Genomic DNA, 23,871 nt, shown 5'->3' on the forward strand with positions numbered 1-23,871 from the left:
AGGCAGCCAAAGGGCGATAGACATGATACGCTTAGAACTTCTCATTAATGACCTGGAGGCCGACGTGTTGTTTCATGTCATAGACTCGAAGACGACTTATAAACTGCTACTGGGATGTCCTTAAATTCATGGAAATGGGATGATAACGTCAACACTCAGTACAAGAAATATCACTTACAATAGCATTAAAAAAACGCTATCGTAGACTTTCCATAGCGTTTTCGAAATGCTGTCGTAGCCCATGTTATTGAAAGTTCATGACTTTCCATAGCGTTTTTTCACTGCTATAAAAAACGCTATAAAAAGTTCATTTTAATCGTGCTTATATGAGGCTATAAAAACGTTTCATAGCGTAAAAAAAAAACGCTATTGAAATGTTTTAATAGCATTAGAAAAACACTATCAAAACGTTTAAATAGCGTTTTTCAAATACTAAAAAAACATTATTGAAACGTTTTGATAGCGTTTTTTCAACACTATAAAAAATGCTATCAAAATCTTTCAATATCATTTTAAATAACATTGTAAAAATGCTATAAAAGAGTTTTCAGAATGTTTTATAAATGTTGTCGTAGCCAATGTTATTAAAAGTCCTCAACTTTCTATAGCGTTTTTATACAACTATTAATATCGCTATAGAAAGTTAACATATGATGGCTTTAATTCAATTTTATAGAAACGTTTCATTGTATTTGAAAAAGTATCATCAAAAGTTTTTGTAACAATAAAAAAATGTTATAAAAGGCGTTCTATAGCAATTTTAGATACGCTATTAAAAGTCCCTCATTTTTATTAGCGTTTTTTCATTGTAATGAAAAAAAGCTATAAATACCCCATCTTCAAGCATGAATTTTAATGTTAATGAACTTTTTATAGCATTTTTTTGTGGTAGTAAAAACAATGCTATAATTGATCTTTAATAGCACTTGTTAATTACATTTTTTTAGATTATACAATTTGTTTCACAAATATTATTGTAGAATTACTTATAAACATATATTTATAGAAATATTATTGTCTAGATGAAAAAAGATGTAATTTGCATTTCATCCAAATCCACAATCATAATTAAAACCAAAATCTTCAAATTTATAGCATACAAAAGAAATAAAATACTATATTCATCCAAAAGGTTTGATATAGTCATCAAAAGTATATTCCAACAAAATTCTTACCTAATAGAACAAGTTATAAATTCTTAACCCAAATAAAATGACTACATATATAATCCCAAAAAGTTGATACAATCAAAAGAGATGTTTAGATTATAGCGATATGAAAATTCTCCCACAAAAAATATGTAGCTCCGATGTTTGTAGTCATATCAATCACCTAATAAAAAATAAAACAAAATAGCTTTCGTAAATCATCATGATCTAATTCTAACAATAGAGTAGCTAATGAACTAAATACATACTTAATTCACAAAATAGTAAATAAATTTTCTTACATAGTTTGACTTTATCCATTGACCATGCAACAATATATGTATGTCTCGTACATGACCATGATTGGGATCGAAAACTCTACTAATTGCATCATCAATTATACAACTCGAAGGGGATGTTCCCACATGATTTTGTTCAATACGCTCCAATACTACATGCTAGCTACTCTTACACCAACATTTCCTATAGTTAAGATGAGTTCATTCCACCTATACATAAAAAAATGAGCAAACTATGCCAAGAAACTAACAAACTATGCTAACAAAAATGGAGGGGGTAACTTAATAACTATCCAAAAAAGAAGCTAATAAATGGAGAGTTATAACTCAAGAACTATTCAAATGCCAAGAAACTAACAATATGCTTATAACTCAAATACTAGTGGCTAGACATAGTAGCTCTAGGAGGTCATCTCTTTTTCTTGATACAAAGGAGAAACTCAATGTTTTCAAGTAAAAAGAGAAGAAAAACCCAAACACAACATTTTCAATTAAAAGAGTCAAGAGAGTTTTACATCTGAAGGAGAATCTAAAGTGGTCAACTATCATTTTTAGTATGTAATTCACATAAAAAAAATTCCTAAAAAGTGTCTAAATGACATTGACTTTCAAAATAATTTAAAAATTATTTGAGTGTTACTTTCACTCTCAAAACCATCTTAAAATGCCAAAGTATCACTTTGACTCTCATCTAAGACGTTCCAAAGTTACCTAAAAAATTCCTACGGTTACCTAAGATGTGTCACCCACCTCCTAAAACTACAAACACAGCCTAAAAGTGCTCGAGTGCCCTTGAAGACTAGAACTTAACTTGAAACAACCTAGAAGTAGTTACTATAACCATTGGATAGCCACGAAACATGTGTATGCGAAATGATTGTCATAATTGTAGGATAGAAAAATAACAACCCAACGAGTAACCTAAACCAATCTTCCATGCAAATTAATTCAACATTAAATATTTAAATTTCTAATCTCCCAGGAAATATGAAACAAACAAGCCAGATTCTGAAAACAATGAAACAAAGGCTAAAAGATAGATGATTCTTACATAGGTTGCATTATAGATAGGCCTGGTTGAGGAATATACAATAGCCAGTAAAAGCCCAAAACAACTTCACGAGCTTAAGCTACTACCTCTTGACCAACATTAAATCAATGACACACTTTAAATACATACAACCCAATAAATCTTCATAGCAAAGTTATTTTCACCACAATAGTAGAACTATATTCCTTTGTTTTAAAGTCTAAAAAAAAGAGAAACTTAATTATTGACATTTTCCATATCCAACATGACCACTACATCTCAAGCTCCACCTAATATTAGAAAACACAAGAGTAAATAAGTTATCATATCACACCCGATGTTAACACTCCCAATCTAGAAATGTTAACCACTGTTTCAATGGTAATGGGAATACGCCAGACGACGAAAGCATACAAAGAGGTGCTTCCAGTCTATCCTATAATATGATATTACTTTAATCATATTATATGATAGACTAATTTGATCGAAGACTAATTGTATATGATATTACTTTAATCATATTAGTCTCTGATCAAAATATCATACAATTAAAGTTCTCATAGTTCAAAGGACTACCATTACCATTTTTTGTATCAATATCAAGAACATGAGTGAAATATCTTAAATACATAATAATTCTTTAACCAAATAATACTAAAAAATATCATTCAACTCTATAGAGAATAATGAAAATACACCCTAATTTCAAGTATTGCATTACTCTCTACTTCACTTCAAGGGTAAACATGTGAAAAAAAAGAACAAACTTAACATAAAAATTAGGAAATTGAACTTAGATCAATGAACAATATAAATTTAGAAAACTACAAATGTTTCTAATGGTCCAATTCTGTATTTTCCAACAAAATAGGCTTAGTAAACATAAATCCTACAACTGACAAGCAAAAAGCTTCTTATCTCATTATTATCTTGATCTTTAATGTTAGAAGGATGAGAGAAAATTGCAACTAAAAACATCAGATTGAAGGCAACTTGTATTAAGTGTACAATCTGAACACATTATATTTGAGATTACTGTTCGCAAATTCTCCCTATTGCCTTGCATTGTTGCTGTAACGTCTTGGAATCTAGGTAAATTTAAATTAATTCATGAAATTATTCATTTCTTTTAATTCAAGGCCAAAGTTTAGGTAATTAAATAATTTGTTGGTGGTTTAAGTTTTTTTTTTTTTTTTTTTTTTTTTTTTTTTTTTTTTTTTTTTTTGAGAAAAGAGAAATTGGGGGTTGTTATATTTATTTATTTTTATTTTTATTTTTTGTTTTGTCTTTTCTTTTCTTAAAAGAATTAGGGTTAAGAGTTTGATTATTTTAAAAAGGGGACCTCAAGATGCGTGAAGTAAAGAAAAAAAAAAAGGAAAAAGGGAAAATCTTCTTCTTCTCCCAGCCGCACGCCTCCCTCTCTAAGCCTTCTTCTTACAGCCACGCGAGGAGCCCACTGCCTAGCCGTAGCTGCCGTCGATCGCGCACCAGGAGGCGTCGTCGTTCGTTGTCGACACGAAGCTGCGTTCATCCAGCCGCCGCCAACGCCACGCGTCCTTGTTGAGTTTGTCGTTCCAAACGTGCGCCGCGATTGCCTCCATCGACCTCAGTCAAGTCCGCTGTCGCCGTAAAGATGCGAGCCATGCCATCTTCAGCTGTCCTTAACTGCGTTCTACCGTTGTCGTCAAGGCCATCGACACCCGCGGCAGTGGTTGTCCGTACAGCGTCGAGCCTGCTCATGTGGCCTCTGTTCGCGTATTGTGGGGTAAGAACTTGGTTGTTTTGGTCAGTTCTTTTAAGGTTTCTCGAAAGATCTTGGCTATTTAGTGAAATCTTGACTTGACGATTGGTCCAATTTTTGAATCAAGAGACTGAAGTGGAGGTTCTAAGGCGCAACCAAAGCCTTCATTGATTGTTTTAGGCAAGTTTTGGGGGTAAGTTGTGCGAGGATTGCTGAATTAATTTGTTTAGATTTTGGGGATTCGCCCCACAAATTGAATTATGTGTTGTGGTTGGTGTCAGGGGCTTTGATTCAAGCATTTGCTAATTTAGGAGAGAGCTTCAGCTATTCGTTTCCTTTTGCATGGGCCTAAACCCAAGGTAAGCAATTTACTAACGGTTGCCCTTGAACCTAAGCATGCGTATCACTGGTTCCAATTGGAATGTAATATTTTGATATGTCTATATATGGATGGATGAATGGTGAACGTTTATGTAGTCTTAGCATGATTTATGACGTTGGATGAATGCTTGTCTGTATGAGATTGCAGTGACTGTTAACGTTTCCATTGGGACCACCACTTATGCTTACCTTAGTACCTACCAAGGTCTCTACTTATGAAAGCGTGCCTTCAGGTTCACCCCTTATGCCTATGCCTATGATGTTGCTGTGCACCCGTGTCCCGATGGAAAGGCTAGCAGATTAGGCTTAGTAGTGGGTCGCTTTTTGAGTATACATATATACTCACCCTTTTTTTTTTCTCTCATGTTTTTCAGGTAAGGGCAAAGATAAACCCCACATGACAAGAGAGATTTGTGACCTGACCATTTGGACGACTTATTGCTTCCATACTTAGGTTTCATTTACTAGTGTTTGGTTTAGGAATCAGACATTTTAAAATCCTATGAAACATTCCTTGATTTCATTTATTGATTTATTTAATTGTTATTTATTTTAAAGTTGGGTTAGAGGTACCTTGAACGGTATTTCCAGGATTTCTCTTCTTTATTTATTTCAGTTTTATTTAATGAAATAACTTTTTTTTCTCTTTTATTTAATTATTCTTCGAGAAATGTATTGCAAAGCCTATGCATGCATAGAGTAGCGTCCTAGAAATATACTAGAAATTTGGGTCGTTACAGTTGGTATTAGAGCCTAAGTTTTAGGTTCTATAGACTGACTTACATCGTGAGTCCAAACTGTTCCTTATGGCCACAAATGGATCTCTCGTCATCGCCAGGTATGTCGTTTAAAGTTCTTTAGGGAATTATGTATGAAATCTTACCTGTTGTGTAGCCATTTGATGGTTTACCCTGCTAGTGTTTATTAAAGCGTTACGTGTGGTTATCGGGCTAAGAAAGTAGTTGGGGAGCAGGACCCTAACATACAAGACTTTGAGGTGCAGAGCCAAGAAGTGTGGGACCCGCCACCTCGTGACCCTTATGGTCAACCTGGCAAAGAGTTAGACCAAAAGCGGGCCTCGAACTTTGACTGTGCCCTCGCCAGAATCGTCATCCTAAAAAATTCCAGTAGAATGCACAGCCATGACTACAGTTGGGAATTTCGTCACACAGGCCGTAATAAGGCAACTAAGGGATATGGTGGCTGAGCAGATAGCTCAGCACGCACAGCCGCAGCAGGTTCCATCCTCGTCGGTCCCGTTACCACAACTTCAGAATCAAAGTAGGGCCCTGAACCGGACTGTGGCAGACCCTTCCTTGGAGGCCAGATATCTATGGGACTTCAAGCATTATGATCCCTAGACATTTAACGGGTCCCTGAAAGACGCCACAAACGCAGAGTTGTGGTTTTCCATTGTGGAGGGGATTTTTCAGTACATGAGGTGTCCAGAGGAGCAGAAGCTGCAGTGTGCCGCTTTTGTTCTCATTGATAATGCCAAGTGTTGGTGGCGGCTAGCTGAAAGAATGATAGAAACCAGTGGGGGCCGAGCCACGTGGGACCAGTTTAAGGAGCAATTTTACGAGAAGTACTTCTCTGCTCACGTGAGGTACAACAAGCAGGCTGAGTTTATGAATCTGAAGCAGGGGACCATGACAGTAGAGGAGTATGAGGAGAAGTTTACCAGGTTGTCTTGCTTCGCCCCTGATCTGGTGTCTACTGAAGCAAAAAGAGCTGAAAGATTTGTGCAAGGACTTCGGGACGAGGTGCGAGGTATTGTGCAAGCTCTGGAGCCTCCCAACTATGCCACAGCATTCCGAGCAGCAGCACGTGTGGGCTATCCTTCAGGGATAGAGTTCTCGAAGTCCTTGACAGAGGAACCTGCCTCAGGCCAGAAGAGGAAAGTTGAGCAGAAAGCTCTGGGACCTTCGCAGAAGGTTCAAAGTACAGACAGGTCGCAAGGGCATGCCCAACGGCACGCTACTGCTTCAGGAGGAGTTTGGAGGGAAAGACCAGTGTGCAAGTCGTGTGGAAAGCATCATTGGGGATACTGTTTGATTGGCACGGGGACTTGTTTTAAATGAAAGCAGGCAGGGCATACGACATACCAATGCCCTAGTAGTGGTTCCGAAAGTGCAGAGGGTCAGCCCCCGAGTTCGCATTAGGGTAGTTCAAACTGACAGCAACAGTAGGGTCGGGTCTATGCCACCAATCATCGGGAAGCTGAGTATTCGTGAACAGTAGTGATAGGTACGCTCCCAATCTTGGGGCATATGCCTTGGCATTATTTGACTCTGGCTCGTCTCACTCTTTCATTTCATCGTTGTTCATAAAGCATGCTATGCTAGTTTTAGAACCTCTGGGTTATGTTTTATCAGTATCTACATTGTCAGCAGAAATTATGATAGCAAGTGAAAAGATAAAAGCGTGTCAATTAGAAATAACGAATCGCATCCTTAATGTGACTCTAATAGTGTTAAACATGTGAGACTTTGATGTGATTCTGGGCATGGATTGGTTGACTGCCACCCATGCTAGCATAGACTGTTCTCGTAAGGAGGTGATTTTTAACCCCCCTAGGGAAGCCAGTTTTAAGTTCAAGGGGGCCGGGATGGTAGTTTTTTTTTATTTTATGTCCTAAAACTCGTGGTATGTAAACAATGGAACTTATTCTGAAAATTCAATAAAGGTATTATTGAATAGATCTATTGCTTGAATAGAAATCCAATAAACCTAAAAGTCCCTTGACTATTAGATGAGTACTTAAACTTTATGTGGAGACATAAAGGTTCCACATAAAGTTGGACCAAGTTCGAATAAATAGTCAAAATGTTCTATAGTATATGAATAAGGTTGGGTACCTTATTCTAATAACACTATTGGATACGACCCACTCTGTAGTTATTACAAGAAGTTGTAAAGTGTTATAAACGAAGTGATCCTAATTCGTTCATGTTGGACATGAGGAGTGAGGGTGTCCTTGTGCAAAAGAGTTTGTACAAGATCAAACCACGAAATGAGTCACTCTTACTTTATAACGTTGTTTACTTTTTAAGACTGACTATTTCAAAACGATGACCTAGGTAACTTGACCTTAATCCTGAACTAACTATGAACTCCTATTTATTTGGAATTACCCTTAGATTTGCATAGGTGAGGGGTGAGGGTTGGCTCAACAATGCTGGCTCAATAAGACTGCCATTTCAGAGGTAAGACCTGATGATAGCTGGGGAAGTAGGGTGCAAGAGGGAATTTACTCCTATTCGCTTTTAGGGATAGTAGAGAGGTTGTTCCCTTAAGTGCTGATTCTGGGGCTTGAACAAGGGATCCCGCCCTCTCATTTGGAATGAGAGGGACTCGGTTTTGTTGCTAATTCTAGTTTGTGCGGTTGGTCAATATCAAGGTGAACTCTAAAAATGGATAGGGTCGCTTTAGCTATTACCCCAATTGGATTTTTTCCTTTCGGATTGGCTGTTTGGGGTGGAACTCTAGGATCTAAAATGAAGGGTCGCACTTACGGGAAATTGTTAAGCAAGTTAATGATTTCTTGACCAAATCGATGATGGATAGTCGTTATAGGAACAAGAGTTACCCTGGTATTAATGACTGGTTGAGAGTGTCTCAGTTCAGAGGAGGGATAAATTGACTACCCTTCGGTGGCTTTTGTCCAAAACCACTTAGGCATGATTGTAAAACTAGATGTCACACAGGGTTCATTTAGATTTTAATAAACCAGATTGAATTTTGTTTTAAAGAGTATTTGCTAAAATCTAATGTAGATCAATGTATTTGTTTTTTCAGCAACATGTATGATTTTCTGCTACTTGCCTCTTTTAATTTGACCGATTATATACACTAGAAAGAGTCTCTTAAAACATATTTCGTGGTAAACGATCTCGAGTTTGTCATGGTTGAGGAGTGTCCTCAAGTCCTGACCCTTGATGCACTGCGAAATGTTCGTAATGCATATGAGGTGTGGATGAAGGCTAATTCGATGGCCCAACTTTACATTTTGGCTAGCATACCTGATGCATTAGCCAAAAGGGTTAAGAACATGGTCATTGCACATCAGATCACGGACTCGTTGCAAGAATTGTTTGAACATAAGTTCTCACTTTTTGAGCACAAAAAGATGGATGACAAAGAAACTAGTAGTGTCAGTTCCCAAGATAATCTTCAGTCTTTCTTGAATGTCAAAGGACTAAAAGAGAAAGAAATTGTTACTGACTTTGGAAAAGTTCATCGACGAGAATTGTTCTTTGAAATAGAACTTGGAACTTATATAGGTTATGATGTTGATCCCACTATTTTCTCGAAGAGGAAGAAGTCTAAAGACAGTAAATGTGATTTATTTGTCTTGAAGATGTGTTTGATAGAGAATTATGATTCTGTCTGGATACTCGATTCAAGTGCTACTAATTACGTAAGTTCTTCCTACCAAGGATTTAGTTCCTGAAAAACGTTGGAAGATGGAGAGTTGACTCTTCAAGTCGGTACTGGTGAGGTTGTTTCAACTATTTCTATAGACAGGTTGAAGTTATTTTTGGACAAGAAACGTTTTTTGTTACTGGATAATATTTTTGTAGTTCCTCATATCAAGAGGAACTTAATCTTAGTTTCTTGTCTAATTGAACAAGGTTATATCGTCTCCTTTTTTGAGAATAAAGTGTTTATTTTCAAGAATGGCATAGAGATTGGTTTTGGTTCAATGGAAAATAATTTGTATACTGAAATGTTCAAAATAACAACAACTGCAAAAAGACCAAAGGTTTCTCCTAAGGAAAACACCCATCTTTGGCATCTAAGGTTAGGTCACATCAACCTCAATAGGATTGAGAAGTTGGTGAACCGTGGACTTCTAAAAGATTTAGAAGAAAACTCCTTGCCGGTATGTGAATCATGCTTTGAAGGCAAGATGACCAAACGACCTTTTACTAGAAAAGGTTATAGAGCCAAGGAAACCTTGGAGCTTATACATTCAGACCTCTATAGTCCGATGAGTGTTAGAGCTCGAGGTGGGTATGAATATTTCATCTCTTTCATAGATGATTATTCAAGATATGGGTATCTATACCTAATGCAACATAAGTCTGACACTCTTGAAAAATTCAAAGAGTATAAGGTTGAAGCTAAAAACTTGTTAGGTAAGAAGATAAAAACACTACGATTTGATCGTAGTGGAGAGTATATGGACCTTAAATTCCAGAACTATATGATAGAACATTGAATCACGTCCCAACTCTTGACTCTAGGTACACCTCAGGAGAATGGTGTATTAGAAAGGAGAAACAAAACCCTGTTGGACATGGTTCAGTCTATGATGAATTATGCTCATCTTCCAGGCTCGTTTTGGAGATTTGCAGTGGAGACTGCATATTACATTTTGAAGAACGTTGGCTCAAAGAGTGTTTTTGAAATGCCTTTTGAGCTATGGAGAGGCCATAAAGGTAGTTTATGCCACTTCAGGATTTGGGGATGTCCAACCCACATGCTAGTGGCTAACCCTAAAAAGTTGGAACCACGTTCAAAAGTTTGCCTCTTTGTAGGTTACCTCAAGGAAACGAGGGGTGGATACTTTTATGATCCGAGTGAGAATAAGGTGTTTGTATCGACAAATGCTATCTTCTTGGAAGAAGACCACATCCGGGATCATAAACTACGAAGCAAACTTGTTTTAAATGAGATTTCTAATGAGAGTATTGAGAGTTCAACAAGAGTTGTTGAATAGATTGATAGATCAACAAGAGTTATTGATGTCGGTTCATCTAGTCAACCATCTCAAGAGTTGAGACTGCCTCGACATAGTAGAGGGTTGCGAACCCACCGGAACGCTACATGGGTTTGACTGAAGCCCAAAACATCATGTCTGATGATGGAGTTGAGGATCCATTGTCTTATATGCAAACAATGGAGGATGTTGACAAAGATGAGTGGATTAAAGTCATGAATCAAAAAACTCCCTTCGCCGCACGAGCCACCGGATCCGTGCGCCACCGCCCCTCCTATTTTGACCCGTCCACCGTGCCGATTTCGCCCAGGTCCGAGCCCAGCCACCAGATCTGCGCGTCCGCCGCCCACTGCCGCTCCAGTCTCCAGCTGTAGCGCCTCCTAGCCTCTGTTCGCCGTCCGCCACTGCCGTCATCTTTAGGTTCGCCGGATCTGGCAGTTTTAGGTAAACCTTTTGTGAAGTTTTGGGTGGAAGTTGGGCCCCCATTAAATTTGGAATGAAGGCTAACTTATTCGAATTATTTTTGGCCTTAGATTTGAATCGAGGAAACTGTTGGAGGGGCTGTCCAGCAGGTTCGAGATCGTTCGGCAAGAGTTTTGGTAAGAGGTATAGTCCTTATTGTTGGTTTGTGGGCACGCTTTGATCACTGAATTAAGTTTGACTTAACCCTTGTATCCCTAGGGTTCCGAGTTGTCGTCCATTGGGAGTTAAAATCTGTTGGAATGAGATTTGGAGTGGTTGTTAATCGAGTTCCTTGGGTAAGCTTTGGGTATTGTGGTTTTGACTCTGAGATGTCGCAATTATTTTTGGACTGAAACTTAATGGTTGTATTCATATGTTAGGGTCGTTTCTTCAAACCGCGGTCATCGTTTGGTTGTCTGAGTTTATTTGTGGATTTTCGATTAAGGTAAGTAATCTTACCACTAGAACTGCCCACGGGCCAGACTTTATTTGTATGCTAGCGTGATGAGTGTATGTTATGGTAAATGTTAGCATGTTGTCTGATAGTATGACCTGAATCAAGTATGTTCTGACACGAGTTCTGTTTTGTTTAAAGACACACCTAGGCACGTGATCGTTAATATGTGAGGGTATGTGTTTTCATATGTTGATATCAGATCTGTTGATGTTGAGGCATACTTGTATGTTGTGGAATTTTGATGATTAAGGTATATATGAATGTTGTAGAATGTATTGTTGAGGATTATGTGTATGTGATAGAGCCATGGTATCAAGGATTACATGTATGTCATAGAATTGTACGGTGTTGAATTTTTGAACGTTGAGACTGTGTGAATATCCCCTCTGATTAGTTAAATGCTCACCAGTTTTGTGTTTCCTTGGGGATTCACCAGTTTTGTGGGCATACTTAACTACAGTAGGATAAGACTCAGTCTCTTGCCTGTTTCATGTGTTTATGTGCCATAGGTGGGTATCTAGAGACATAGATGCCTAGCCTAACCCCAGTGGTGGGATTACTTACTGAGTATTTTATACTAAGATGTAGCGGTGATGGCGCAGCGGAATTCCTGATCGTGTCACTGGGACTAGTTTTTCTTGCTTCTGCATCATGAAATTTAGAGTCTTTATTTTTCCCTTAATATTTAGTTTTAATTTATTACTAATGATTATTTCTTTTATATACTTTTATTAGTCTTACGAATTTTGGGTACCCTATTATTGTTTTAACCATTGCATTTAATAAATGTCTTTTGAACTTCTCTGGTTTAATTAGCATTTATTTCAACATACATTTATTTTAGTAACGGCCTAACCTAAGTCCTAGAGGGTCGGGTCGTTACACAAACCTTCTTTCCATGCCAAGAACGACAAGATATTAGGCCAAAACGTGTTGAGCAAACAAGAATTGAACCAAAACGAACCTGAAACAAGCAACAACTTACCAAAAACTACGAATCAGACGAAGAAACGATTGTAGACGATGCTATTGACCAGCTTGGCAGTAGATATGGTGAAGCACATGTTCGACGACGGCTGGATGGTAGAAATCGACAACGATCAAACCAAAATTGGCGACGACTTGAAGGAGAGAGGGCAATCGGACGCACCGGCTGGAAAAACCCTTGAGCGGTAAGGTGGAATACGACCGGCCGGTGAACCCACGAGCGGCGCAGTGAAGTGAGTCATGACTGGTTGGGATGGAGGCGTGGCGTAGCTTCGTCAATGAGGCGGTCAGAGGCGAGGACAACGGGTGGCGTGTGACTCGGTCAGAAGGAAAAGAAATAGAAAAAAAGAAGGGGGTCTGATCGAATGAAAGAGTAGAAGGAATTTAAATCTCAATAGTTAATCCAATTAAAACCAAATAAAATTCATATATTTTACCAAAATTAATTTAAATTAATTTATTCTTCGAAATAATAAATTTCAAATCTGCAAAATCCGAAATACAATCTCAAATAATTTCAAATAAATAAATGAAATTTCCTGAAATTTGAATTGTTACAAAAAGTGTTTCAATTCGTATAACATATTATTTAGTTACTGTGTTTTAATTAATTAAAAAAATATGAAAAGAACATTTTGATAATTATTCATATTTCAAAATAATATCTATGGATTTTGATTATGATTGCATCATCGTATCAAACAAAATTTCTTTATGATTGAATCAAATTTTCATTACTCGTAAATGTGATTTATGTTCAATTTCTTTTTACAACATGTGAGGCAGTAAAGTCAAACCTATTAACTTGATATTGATTGTGTAAACTTTATGTCAGCTGAACTATACTCATCTTGATGAGTTTCATTGACATCATAGCCATTAATTAATAAACTTTATACTTAATTTATTTAGCACTAATTTTTAAAATCTAGATAAAATTTATGTCCCTATTTCTTATAATTATTTGCTTATTTCTTAAGTACAATGGTTGAATTCTTATCCAAATTCCAAAAAATAAAAACAAATTTTCTTAGTTTTTAAAATTCAGCTTGGTTTTTTAAACTATCGGTAAATAGATAACAAAGAAAGAAGTTTGGATGTACAAGAGTGTTTGTAGGCTTATTTTTCAAAAAAAAAATTAAATAGTTACCAAACCAGCCTAACTTTTTTTTAATTTTGTAATCTAATTTGAAAATATTTTTTAAAGTCTAAACAAGAAATAATTTCTAAAAATCTATCTTAGAAAAAAAGGACTAGAAATAAGAGTTTATACAGACTTAAAAATTTGTTACGACTTATGTTAGGCAATCCAATCTATTTTTTATTTTTGAAATTGACCAATTTTTTTAAGGTAAAAACCAACAAATTAAATAAATAATTTCTCAGCTATTTATATATTTATTTATATTAAAAATATAGTCCAAAAGCAAAATCGACGAGAGTTTAGGTATCATTATCAAATTTATTACTTCAAATGGTTTCCGATGGGAAAATCTTTCATTTTCAACGTTAGATCTGTCTCAGATTCCGTTCCGGCGAGTTAAAATCCTACCGGGATTTGCTAGTTTCGTGATATTTTCTTCCTCCGGCTGAGGATTTGTTTCATTTCGGTGCCAAATGGAAGGTTTTACTGCCGAAGATCTGTCCACAATCGGAGGAATTGCGACCGTTTCGCTTCTCCATTCCTTCATTCCCACTCACTGGCTTCCTTTCTCCGTCGTCGGCCGCGTTCAGAAATGGACTCTCTCCAGGACTCTCCTCGTCAGTATGTTTTCTGCAACCGATCGCATTTCTTAGATCTCTTATTTTTGCCTTTGTTTCACCATCCATTTGGTTTATTGTTTTGCGAATTACTCGGAAAATTTGTTCGGATGCTGCTCTGTGCCTTAGAGAAAAATTGCCAAGGCTGGATTTGATTTATCAAAATGCAGTTTAATTGTTTTGTTTAGTTGAATCTTGTCCGGTGTTATGGTGAGTCGGTGACAATGTTGTCTTAATTATCGGTAGTTTTGCTCGAACGATAGTTCTTAGCGCGTTCTTTTGAGGATTAGTGGCTGCAGAGGAGGATTTTATCATACAGAGCTCATAAACTAATTGCGAGATCTAGCTAACTATATCTCTTAATTAGCGTATTAGGTCCTTATCATCACTTTTCTATCATATTTCATAATGAGTCCATATAATATGCTTATTTTTATGCTGCTGTTGATACTCCGTTTAAAATGTTATATATTATTTTTTCTAGTCTTGATGTTTGATAGGGTGTTAGATATAATATTAAATTTAATTTCACCGATCAACTTAAGCTTTTGGGTTGATCAGAGATTTAACATGGTATTAGCATGGAAGGTTCTATATTCAAACCTCTGCACTCCAATTATTGTTGATTTCCACTTGTTAGGATTTTCTACATTACATAGTTCAAGCCCACAAGTTATGGGTAGTATTAGAGTCTTGATATAATATTACATTTAAGGGCAGTTACAAATATAGCGATCAGCCCAAAGTATTACCAGATATAACAATAGAAAAGAATTTGTAGATATGGCAAAATTTAGATCAGCTCTCGGAGTTTGTCACTTATAGGAGTTTATCAAAGATAAGAGTCCATCGTTGATAGATTTTGCTACATTAACAATTATTTAAAAATGTTGCTATACACTTTTAGTAGCCCTAAAAATGTTGCCCATTGTAATTACCCGTAAATTTACTTCATCCATCAACTTAAGCTTTTGGGTCAACCGGTGGTTTAACAATCTTTATTCAGCTGGTCTCTAGATTTAGAACAGTTAAAAAAACTTATAGGAATTTTTAGGGCATGAATATAATGGCAGTTGCAAGGTTTTGCCAATAGTAAACTATTTTAGAATTTGGTCACTTATGGAGATTTGATGTCTTTTTTGTAAATTGATTAATCTCTGTGTCCCAAATTAGAATGGGACTACAGACTATAAATATAATGATGAAATAAAAGTGAACTTCATTTTATTTTATTTTATTTTTAAATTTAAGAAGCCCGCGCTGCGCATATATTTTGTTATCTTACAAAATGCAAGTAATGTTTAGTGTATTTCTAGTTTCACAAAGTTTGCAATTGGAAATTTTATGTTTAGATGCATATTTTATTTTGCAGCTGCTTTTGGAGCAATTTTACATGTCATATCCACTTCACTTCTTGGAATAACCGCAATCACGATGGCTAATACAATTGCTGGTGAAGAAACTGTACACAAGCTGGCTTCTCTTTTGCTTATAATTCTTGGAGCATGTTATGTTTTATTGTTTATGACTGGAAGAGGTAGTCATAGCCACTCCCACAACCAACCAATGGAGAAAATGGCTGTTGCTGGTCTTGTCCTTGTACCTGCTTTGTCTCCCTGTGCAACCACTCTTCCAGTGTTTCTTGCTGTTGGAAATTCATCTTCCATGATGGTGCTTGCTATCATAGTGCTGCTGTTCAGGTATTTAGGCATAAAATTTTCTTGTCTGTTGTACATTATGCAACTTCTTTGTTTTGAGAGAAAGAAACCAACTTTTAGAGAGAAAAATGGAGGGAAGGAAGCAGAAGCTGCCTAAAAACTTGATTCTTAAGTCGACCAGAGGGCTACATGAAAAAAAATGAAGACAATATCAATGGAGATTAGTTATGTTTGGCGTTGGCCTAAACAAAGATATCAAAAAAGTCAAAGTTCACACTACATCTTGGAAGCTTTCTACATAACCCTTCCACCCAAATATTCTTCAGAGTTATGGAAATACCATTCCATGAAGCTCTTCTTTGTTGCAAGAAGGTGGACATTACAAAACTCAATCCAATCTTGGTTCCTCTGGCTAGAAGCAAATGAGAAATGAAAAAGTCAACTGCTATAGAAACATCTTTTGCTTGAGAAATCACACATACACTCTGTCTAATCAAATATCCTCCTAGAAGCGAATGTACGGACTAATCAAATATCCTCCTAGAAGCGAATGTGATGGCCTTCCTCGACTGAATATTTTAAGGATTTGAGAAAAGTCTAAAAGACAAGTTTGAGATAGCTTAGAAAAAGTATTAGTGGAAACCACACCCGCATCCGAACTATTAGCGTGGAGCCCATACTTACCAATAATTAGTTTTTGAAGGAAAATGGCACAATCATTTGTAGTTTGTACATTATGCCACCGATGAGAGCCTCAATGAAAGTTGACAAGCACTCTGTCTCTGACAAATTGTTGGAGTTGCACATTGGCATGTATTATGCTTTTGAAGCCGAACTGCCGAAGGCTGATAAGAACACATCCCCAAAACTAAAACGAAGATAGCCTCCCCCCTACTGGCAGTCGTTCTCGCTATTTGTAGATTTTCCTTGGAATTTAATTATATGCGATAGTATATCTACTTCCAGCCGGGATTGCTATTATAATCTGTCTTTAATGCCGATTCACATCAATGTTAACTAGGTAGTGAAAGTGAAGTATTCTACTTGATTGTTTTGGGTTCCAAGGGAAGTCTCTGTTCGCTCTGGAATGAAGTTTTAGGCTGGCTTGGATCTTATTTTCATTTAAGTTGGACATATCAATGTAACTATGATATTTGTGAAGGAGCATGATTTATTTTATAACATTCTAAGGGATCGATCACAAAGTTTAATTGATTTTAACCTAAGAACTGTTTGTTTAAAAAACCATTCATGTTAAGCATTCCATCCATATTAAGATTCATTTCATTGATACATTATAACTTGCCTCTCGGTTGTGTTGAATTTGCAGCACAATAACTGTGATGACTTCGTTGGTGGCTTTGTCATTCTATGGCGCGAGCCAGCTCAAGTTTCACTGGGTCGAACGATACGACAAACTTCTTGTAGGTTCAGTGTTGTGCGTAGTAGGTATTCTGACACTCATCTTTCATGACCACGAGCACGACCACCACGGACATGGAGGTTCCATAGGAGACAATTTGCCTAGGAAAATTATTGTACTTTAAGAATTTATATCATCTCATTCCTGCAGATACTTATATTTTTGATCTTCTGGGAAATTTGAAGACTGACTTTGAACCCTGTATTATATCAGCACCAGGTGGGTTTAAAGGTCAGTTTCTTGTCTTCCTTTGTTGCCATTTTGTCACAATTAAGATATTTTTTGTTTCATGTAATGACCAATAGAAGGTTAACATCCCGCTTCATTACTTTGTTGAAACATAGACCCAATGTTAGGACCATCTATGTAGTTACCGCTTTGTTCTTTGAAAGTGCCTAATTTGTTTCTCTTTGACTTCCCAATGAAACTCGGATTTTATACTTTTAGAGCTTGTTTGCCATGACTTTTAGGTACTTAAATAAAAAGAAAAAAAAGGGAAAAAAAAATACCTTTTTGGTCCCTAGATTTTGAATATTGTTTCTATTTAGTCTCTAAGTTTCAAAATTTTACACATTTAGCTTTTAAGTTTTGAGTTTGGTTTCAATATACTTACTAAGTATCAATATGTTACAATTTTACTCTTAACATTTGAGTTTTACTTCATATGACCCTTATGTTTCAAGATTTACACTTTTAAATTCGATTATTTACTAAATAATCATTTTTCATCTTTAGTATTAATTTATTTTAATTAATTAAAAATTATTAAAAGAATTATAATTAATTAAGTTTCACTATTTTTTTATCACTTTTAAAATTAAATTCTAATTTTCACTTCATGATTATTTTTAATTAATTAATAGAAATTGACGTTAATGATTGAAAATGAGTATTTAATGAAAAACTGAAGTTTAAAATATAAAATTTTGAAATCTAAGAACCAAATTGAAATGATACTCAAATATCAAGGGTAAAAATATAGGGACTAAAAATGTATTTTATACTTAAAAAACGTTTAAATCGGTAATACGTGACATCAATTTATTAATTCACTAATTTGATTTTGGCCTACCAAATACAGGTTTAATATACATATCTCATCTCACGCATAGAATAGGGGAAAAAAAGAAAAAAAAAAAAAGAAAAAATATTTTTGGTTTCTAAGTTTTGGTCTAGTTTTCATTTTGTCCATATGTTTGTACATGTTGCACTTGTAGTTTTTAAGTTTTGAATTTGATTTGATTTTTAATCTCTAAGGTTCAAAATATTGCAATTTTATCCTTAATTTTGAGTTTATTTCGATTTGATCTTTAGATTTCAAGATTTATATTTTTAACTTTGTTTTTTTTTTTTGGTTCAATATCACTTTTAGTCTTTAATGTCAATGACCATTAATTAATTTAAAATAATTATGAAATGAATATAAAAATTAGTTTTAACCGTGATGAAAGTAGTACTTAATCAATTATAATTTTTTTAGTTATAAACTATTTTATGGACATTAACACTAAAGACTAAAAATGATTATTTTGTGAAAAATAGAGGTTAAAATATAAATCTTGAAACATAGGGTTCTAAAATTGAAACAAAACTAAAATCTAAGGTAAACTTATAATATTTTGAAACTTAGGGACTAAACATAAACTAAACTCAAAATCTATGGACCATATTTTTCCAAAAAAAGGCATCACTCAAGTATTATTTTTCCTTAAAAAAAAAATAATATGTAGGATTGAAGAAGTAAACCTCTTAGTTCGAGGTTAAGAACATCATACCAGTTGAACTATGTTTATTTTGACAAAGTATCGTCAAATTGAAGTTGAATACCAAATATATCTTAAAAGTTTGACACTTCTCTAACCACTACTTAAACAAAACATGAAAATGATCTCAAGAGGAAAACTTTAACCTAAAAACTCAATAATTTCTTCTTGGTGATTTCATATACAAGAGGTTAGACTTCTTCTTAGCTGACTGATCGTAATGGGAAATTTCAATCATTTTTTATATGATGCCTTCATTGGGTTAAAGAAAATCCCTAGTGGTTAAGAAATTAAATAAACCTTGTATTATTATATTGCTAAAGATCAATAGAAAGTATAAATGGAAAAAGGCCCCAAAATTAAATATAAATATAGCATGTAAATTATTTGATTATGGTTTTGAAATTAAATTTATAAAAAAAAAGTTAAATGACGAGTTTAGCTTTTTAACTTTTAGATAGTTTGTGTTAATAGATTTAATGACATATTTAAAATTATTAAAAATTTAAGGACAACCTCATCGAAAATGGAAAGTTTAGGACCTATTCGACATTTTTTAAAATGTTTATAGATTTAATTATTAGACACAAAATCGAAGGTTCAAAGACTTGAAAAACACTCTTGAAAGTCAATCTAAAAGTTATTCATAGACGTTGTAAGTTGTCAAAGCGAGCATGACATGTAGTGTTAGCAATCAAGAGTCTGTAGTATGAATCCCTAATTCTATATCGTACTAAAAAAAATCTTCAATGAAAAGTTACCTTATTTCTTAAGTCTAAATAGATATAATGATCAAAATTAAAGATCATACACTCATTTCATTTTTGTCCTCCTAATTTAATTCAAATCCATTATTAAAAAAACAAAAAAAAAAATAATAACCAGAATTATTACATTTATTTATATCACTTTTTTATTATATTTATTCAACTAAATAATTACCCACCACAAAATAACTTTGACGAAGATTTCAAACCAATGTAAGATGAGTTTAGGGTTAGGATGGAGACATTCCAATTTCCAATTCCAACTACACTTGGGATTTATATATATAATAAACTCTAGAAAAGTAAGAGTATTTATTGTCACAAAATTTGAATAAGTCCAAATGCCCAAAAAAAAAAAAAAAAAAACTTCATGGTTTGAAATTCAATAATCCAAAACTTGGGCATTTATTAATTCCAAATTGGCAAACTATTTGATTCTATTTGAACTAAAAGAAAATTATTTGATTTTAGTTGCATGCAATTGGCAAACCCCACAAGCTTCAATGACAACCAAGTTCAAAGTTTTTTTTTTCTTCCATTAATGGAATATTCCACTTGTTATTTTTTCTTCTATTAAGATATCAAGAATAAATGAGTTTGATAGAATGATCAATCTAAACATAGCTCAATTAATTAATTAAGACATACTTTTGACTATAAAATCGAGGATTTGAAATCCCTCTTACTTTTTGTATTAAAAAAAAAAGTTTGATAGAGCAATTGTTTTAATAAAACTAGATGTATAGTATATAAATATGGAAGGAATTTAAAGTATGGAAAGAATGATCTTTTTTAAAAATTATTAATATTGTTGTTCTTTAAACTTATTAGAAAAATATAATGTTTTGAAATTTAGTTTCATTGATCTCATCTCTTGAAAGAGATGAGTATCATCCAATTTATTGAAAAAAAAAAGAGAAAAAACTACATATTCCTCTTAAAAAAAACTAGTTTAACTAATGAACACTAGTTTCTGGGAGGAGTGCACAATTTGTTGCAATTAATAAAACAACACTATATGGTTAATAAGTTTCAAAACAACTATATTTTTCTAATAAATTAAAAAAAAAATTACAATATTAGTAAACTATTATACCAAATGATAAAAGATAATAATAATTTTGAAAAAGAAATAATTATTGCATCATAAACATTCAATTTGAGTAATTATTCTTTTAAAGTTACAAAATTGTTGCAATTAAATTCTACCTTAATCATTTTTATTATTTTTTTTCTAAGTATAATATTGATTGAATTTAATCACAATAGTATAATAAATTTGAAGTTAACTATCCATATGAAAGACTATAATGGTATAGTTAAAATGAATATAATTCAATTGATACAAAGTTTGTATTATCAACTTTGAAGTTAGAGGTTCAATTGGCTTTGAAAAAAAAATGACACACACGTTGATATATTTTAGTAATAAAATTATCAGGAAACGTATAACACTTGTTTTTTCCTATCAATGTATATTCTCATGTTCTAAAATTTCTTAACAATTTTAACTGTAGCAATTTCATAAGTCTAAGAGAGCAATAAATTAAATAAAAGGTCAATAATCATGTCCTTAATGATTCTCTATGATTAATAAAATTCAAAGGAAAAATAAAAGAATTTGGGTGTGGTTCAAACCAATTTATTGTGCAATCTGGTGCACCTAATTAAAAATTACCACGAGTTAATTTCACTTTTTTTTAAAAAAATATTAAAAATTATTTTTTTGTATAGAAGAAGTAGGAGCATGAAACTTAGGGTAGCCTACATAGCACCTAAGCATTGCTAGAATTTACATTACGTTAACTATGTACTAAAAAGAAAAAATTCTACGGGATAAATTATTTTAAAAGTTGATAATTTGATTCTCCACCTCTAATGGTTGAACTAAAAAAACGCTAATTATTCCATATTTCTTTAATTATTTTTTCAAAATTACTTAACCCTTTTTAGAATATATAAAAAAGCCTCAACTAAAATAATAAAAAAAGTTAAAATACTAATTTTAAAATCTTTGTAATTTCAACCAATCTTAAATCAAATAATAATTATAATTTTGAAAAGAAAGTACGTGAATATATTTTTAACAATTTATAGATTATTTTTTTGATAAAATCAACGAAAAATAAATACAGGGACTAATATGAAAATTTATTGAAAATATAAAATGAAACAAAATTAAAAAATAGAGAATTAAAATGATATTTTAATTAAAAAAGGTTGCACAATTCCCAAGAACACGCGTACGCGGAATAAAATTGGATTTAGCACACATTTGGAAACATGTTTCCACGTTTTCATCCTAATTCCCCAACCTATCATTTTTTTTTCCATCTTATTATTAATTCATAGCTTTAAAATAAAAACTAATTATATAATTCTTTTTTTAAGAAAATTTATATAATTCACATATTAGAAAAAAAAAAACCCATAAACTTGACAAGATAGATCAAATTTGAACATATAACAACCATAAATGTTACCATTTTTATCTTACCGTTATTACAAAAATCTATTAAAAATATTTATAAATAATAGTAAAATATTACTGTTTATTTGTAATAGAATGTGATAGTGATCAATTTTGCTATATTTGTAACCAAAATAAAGCTCCATTGACATACAATTATCACAAAAATTATGTACAATAAATTATAAAAAAGATTTCAAACCAAAAAATCGAATAAAACCAAAATAAACCTAGTTCAACCTCAACCGTCATAAAAACGATTATCGACTTTGAGATGAAAGATTCAATTCTGGAAAGCTATGCAGTTGGGCCAACACAAGCATAATTAAGTTGTGCTTTCGACGGGTATAATATCGAGGTGAAAAAAAATCCATCGTTACACATTAAAGTTTTGTATAAAAAATATTAATTTTCCTCCTAAAGTAATTCAGGAAATTTTATTTCGTCACCGCAAAATCACATGTCAGAAGAAAAAAAAAAGTCGTCTGTTTCATTACAAAAGTTTACAGTATAACAGAAAATAAAAAATAAGAAGAAAAAACTCAGTGAGTGATAATTCATATCCTTACTAAAGCTTCACACTATAATCGCAATTCTTCGAAACAATCTTCGCCGCCGCCGTCAACTGATCCACCGTCACATCACAAATTACCTTCACTTTCATTTCCCAAGTCTTCACCGATCCTATTTTCAGTTTAATCGGCGCTCGAATATCCACCTTCAACGCCACCGCCCGCCGTTTCTGCGAATCAGTCAACGCATTCTTCGCTGTACTCGACAAATTAACGCCAGAGCCTCTCACAGAAGATCGAAACACGGTAACATTCTTCGAAGGCTGAAAGAAATCAGGCAAAACGCCTTCGGAAAGCTTCTCATCAGAGAAATAAATTCGAACAGAACTACCTGTCTGATAATAGATTCCGATCTTCTTGTTCGGATTATCCGCTCGAACAGTCAGATCGAACACAGGCGAGATCACGGAGGAGGATGAAGCGGTTAAGTTGAGTCCAGAAATGGCAATGGCGTCGATCGAGTAATTAGGCGATTTAGGGCGAACGACTAAGTAGAAAACGGCGACGGCAATACCTAGGAGAATGACGAGGACGGTGAGTATACCGAGTAGCCAGAAGAGGCAGGAACAGCAGCGGTTGCGGCGTTGCTTGCGGCGAGTGTAGAGTTGGAAACGGTGTGCATTTTCGGGGGGAGGAACGCGGTAGATCTGGTCTTTGGGGAGCTGGATGACGTAGGTGCCGGGCGGTGGAGAGGGAGGTTTGGAGTCGGAGACGGTGGAGGAAGTGCTCGGACGGGGGGAGTCGGCGGGATGAACGCGGTCGGCCATGGGAGGCGGAGAGAGAGACTTGTGAAATGATGAAGAAGAAGAAGATGGAAGAAGGAGATGAAGAGGGGGTTTTATATAAATATAAAAATAAATAAATTTTAAAATTTTAAAAATTAATTTTTTTTTAAAAAAAAAAAGAAAAGAAAAAGTGAGGTACAGTTAAGGACGCGCTGCCATGGCCGGACGGCCGAATGCGTCAAACATTTCACGCGCCTTTATCTTTTTATCCTCTAGGGGTTTTATTGTATATACTTCACTTCATTAAAATAATTTTATTAAATTACAAATTAGTCCCTAACTTTAATGTATTTGTCTATTTAGTTTAAGAACTTTTAACGAGAGACTAGTAAGTTTCTAATGCTAAAGATGTTTATTAACCTGCATCGAATGGAGTGAAGATTGAATATTCGAATAAACAGGAAAATTACAGAGAAATTATAAGATAGTAAGTAAAAAACTC

At 34.2% G+C, this 23,871-nt stretch overlaps 3 protein-coding genes and 1 long non-coding RNA gene across 4 annotated transcripts; 2 read left to right on the plus strand and 2 right to left on the minus strand.

The window, feature by feature from the left end:
- Positions 1 to 1,068: 1,068 nt before the first annotated feature.
- On the minus strand, positions 1,069 to 12,635 carry LOC150038000 (uncharacterized). The gene is made up of 2 exons (XR_016527766.1): positions 12,229 to 12,635; positions 1,069 to 1,332 (listed from the first exon to the last, which is right to left on the minus strand). It is a non-coding gene; the product is annotated as an uncharacterized LOC150038000 (long non-coding RNA).
- Positions 3,804 to 8,044, plus strand: LOC120071839 (uncharacterized). The gene is made up of 4 exons (XM_090310896.1): positions 3,804 to 4,242; positions 4,346 to 4,411; positions 4,500 to 4,577; positions 4,974 to 8,044. The coding sequence occupies exon 4, from the start codon at positions 6,036 to 6,038 to the stop codon at positions 6,678 to 6,680; it is 645 nt and encodes a 214-aa protein (XP_090167022.1). The 5' UTR covers positions 3,804 to 4,242; positions 4,346 to 4,411; positions 4,500 to 4,577; positions 4,974 to 6,035; the 3' UTR covers positions 6,681 to 8,044.
- Positions 12,636 to 13,607: 972 nt separating the features above from the next.
- LOC120070772 (Fe(3+) dicitrate transport system permease) lies at positions 13,608 to 17,463 on the plus strand. The gene is made up of 3 exons (XM_039022656.2): positions 13,608 to 13,995; positions 15,364 to 15,691; positions 16,980 to 17,463. The coding sequence occupies exons 1-3, from the start codon at positions 13,848 to 13,850 to the stop codon at positions 17,194 to 17,196; spliced, it is 693 nt and encodes a 230-aa protein (XP_038878584.1). The 5' UTR covers positions 13,608 to 13,847; the 3' UTR covers positions 17,197 to 17,463.
- A 5,018-nt stretch (positions 17,464 to 22,481) lies between these two features.
- Positions 22,482 to 23,465, minus strand: LOC120071574 (NDR1/HIN1-like protein 13). The gene has a single exon (XM_039023913.2). It carries the CDS (start codon positions 23,409 to 23,411, stop codon positions 22,641 to 22,643), a length of 771 nt encoding a protein of 256 aa, XP_038879841.2. The 5' UTR covers positions 23,412 to 23,465; the 3' UTR covers positions 22,482 to 22,640.
- Positions 23,466 to 23,871: the final 406 nt, after the last annotated feature.

This window comes from Benincasa hispida, chromosome 2 (genome assembly GCF_027475165.1).
Source record: "Benincasa hispida cultivar pf3 chromosome 2, pf3_genome.v1.1, whole genome shotgun sequence".
Classification (NCBI taxonomy): Eukaryota; Viridiplantae; Streptophyta; class Magnoliopsida; order Cucurbitales; family Cucurbitaceae; genus Benincasa; species Benincasa hispida.

Bases quoted from the DNA above. Each gene is read 5' to 3' on its own strand.
- LOC120071574 (XM_039023913.2), bottom strand. From the start codon at position 23,411: ATGGCCGACCGCGTTCATCCCGCCGACTCCCCCCGTCCGAGCACTTCC.
- LOC120070772 (XM_039022656.2), top strand. From the start codon at position 13,848: ATGGAAGGTTTTACTGCCGAAGATCTGTCCACAATCGGAGGAATTGCG. The intron at 13,996-15,363 runs GTATGTTTTCTG...TTTATTTTGCAG, and splicing joins CTCCAGGACTCTCCTCGTCA to CTGCTTTTGGAGCAATTTTA. The intron at 15,692-16,979 runs GTATTTAGGCAT...TTGAATTTGCAG, and splicing joins ATCATAGTGCTGCTGTTCAG to CACAATAACTGTGATGACTT.
- LOC120071839 (XM_090310896.1), top strand. From the start codon at position 6,036: ATGAGGTGTCCAGAGGAGCAGAAGCTGCAGTGTGCCGCTTTTGTTCTC.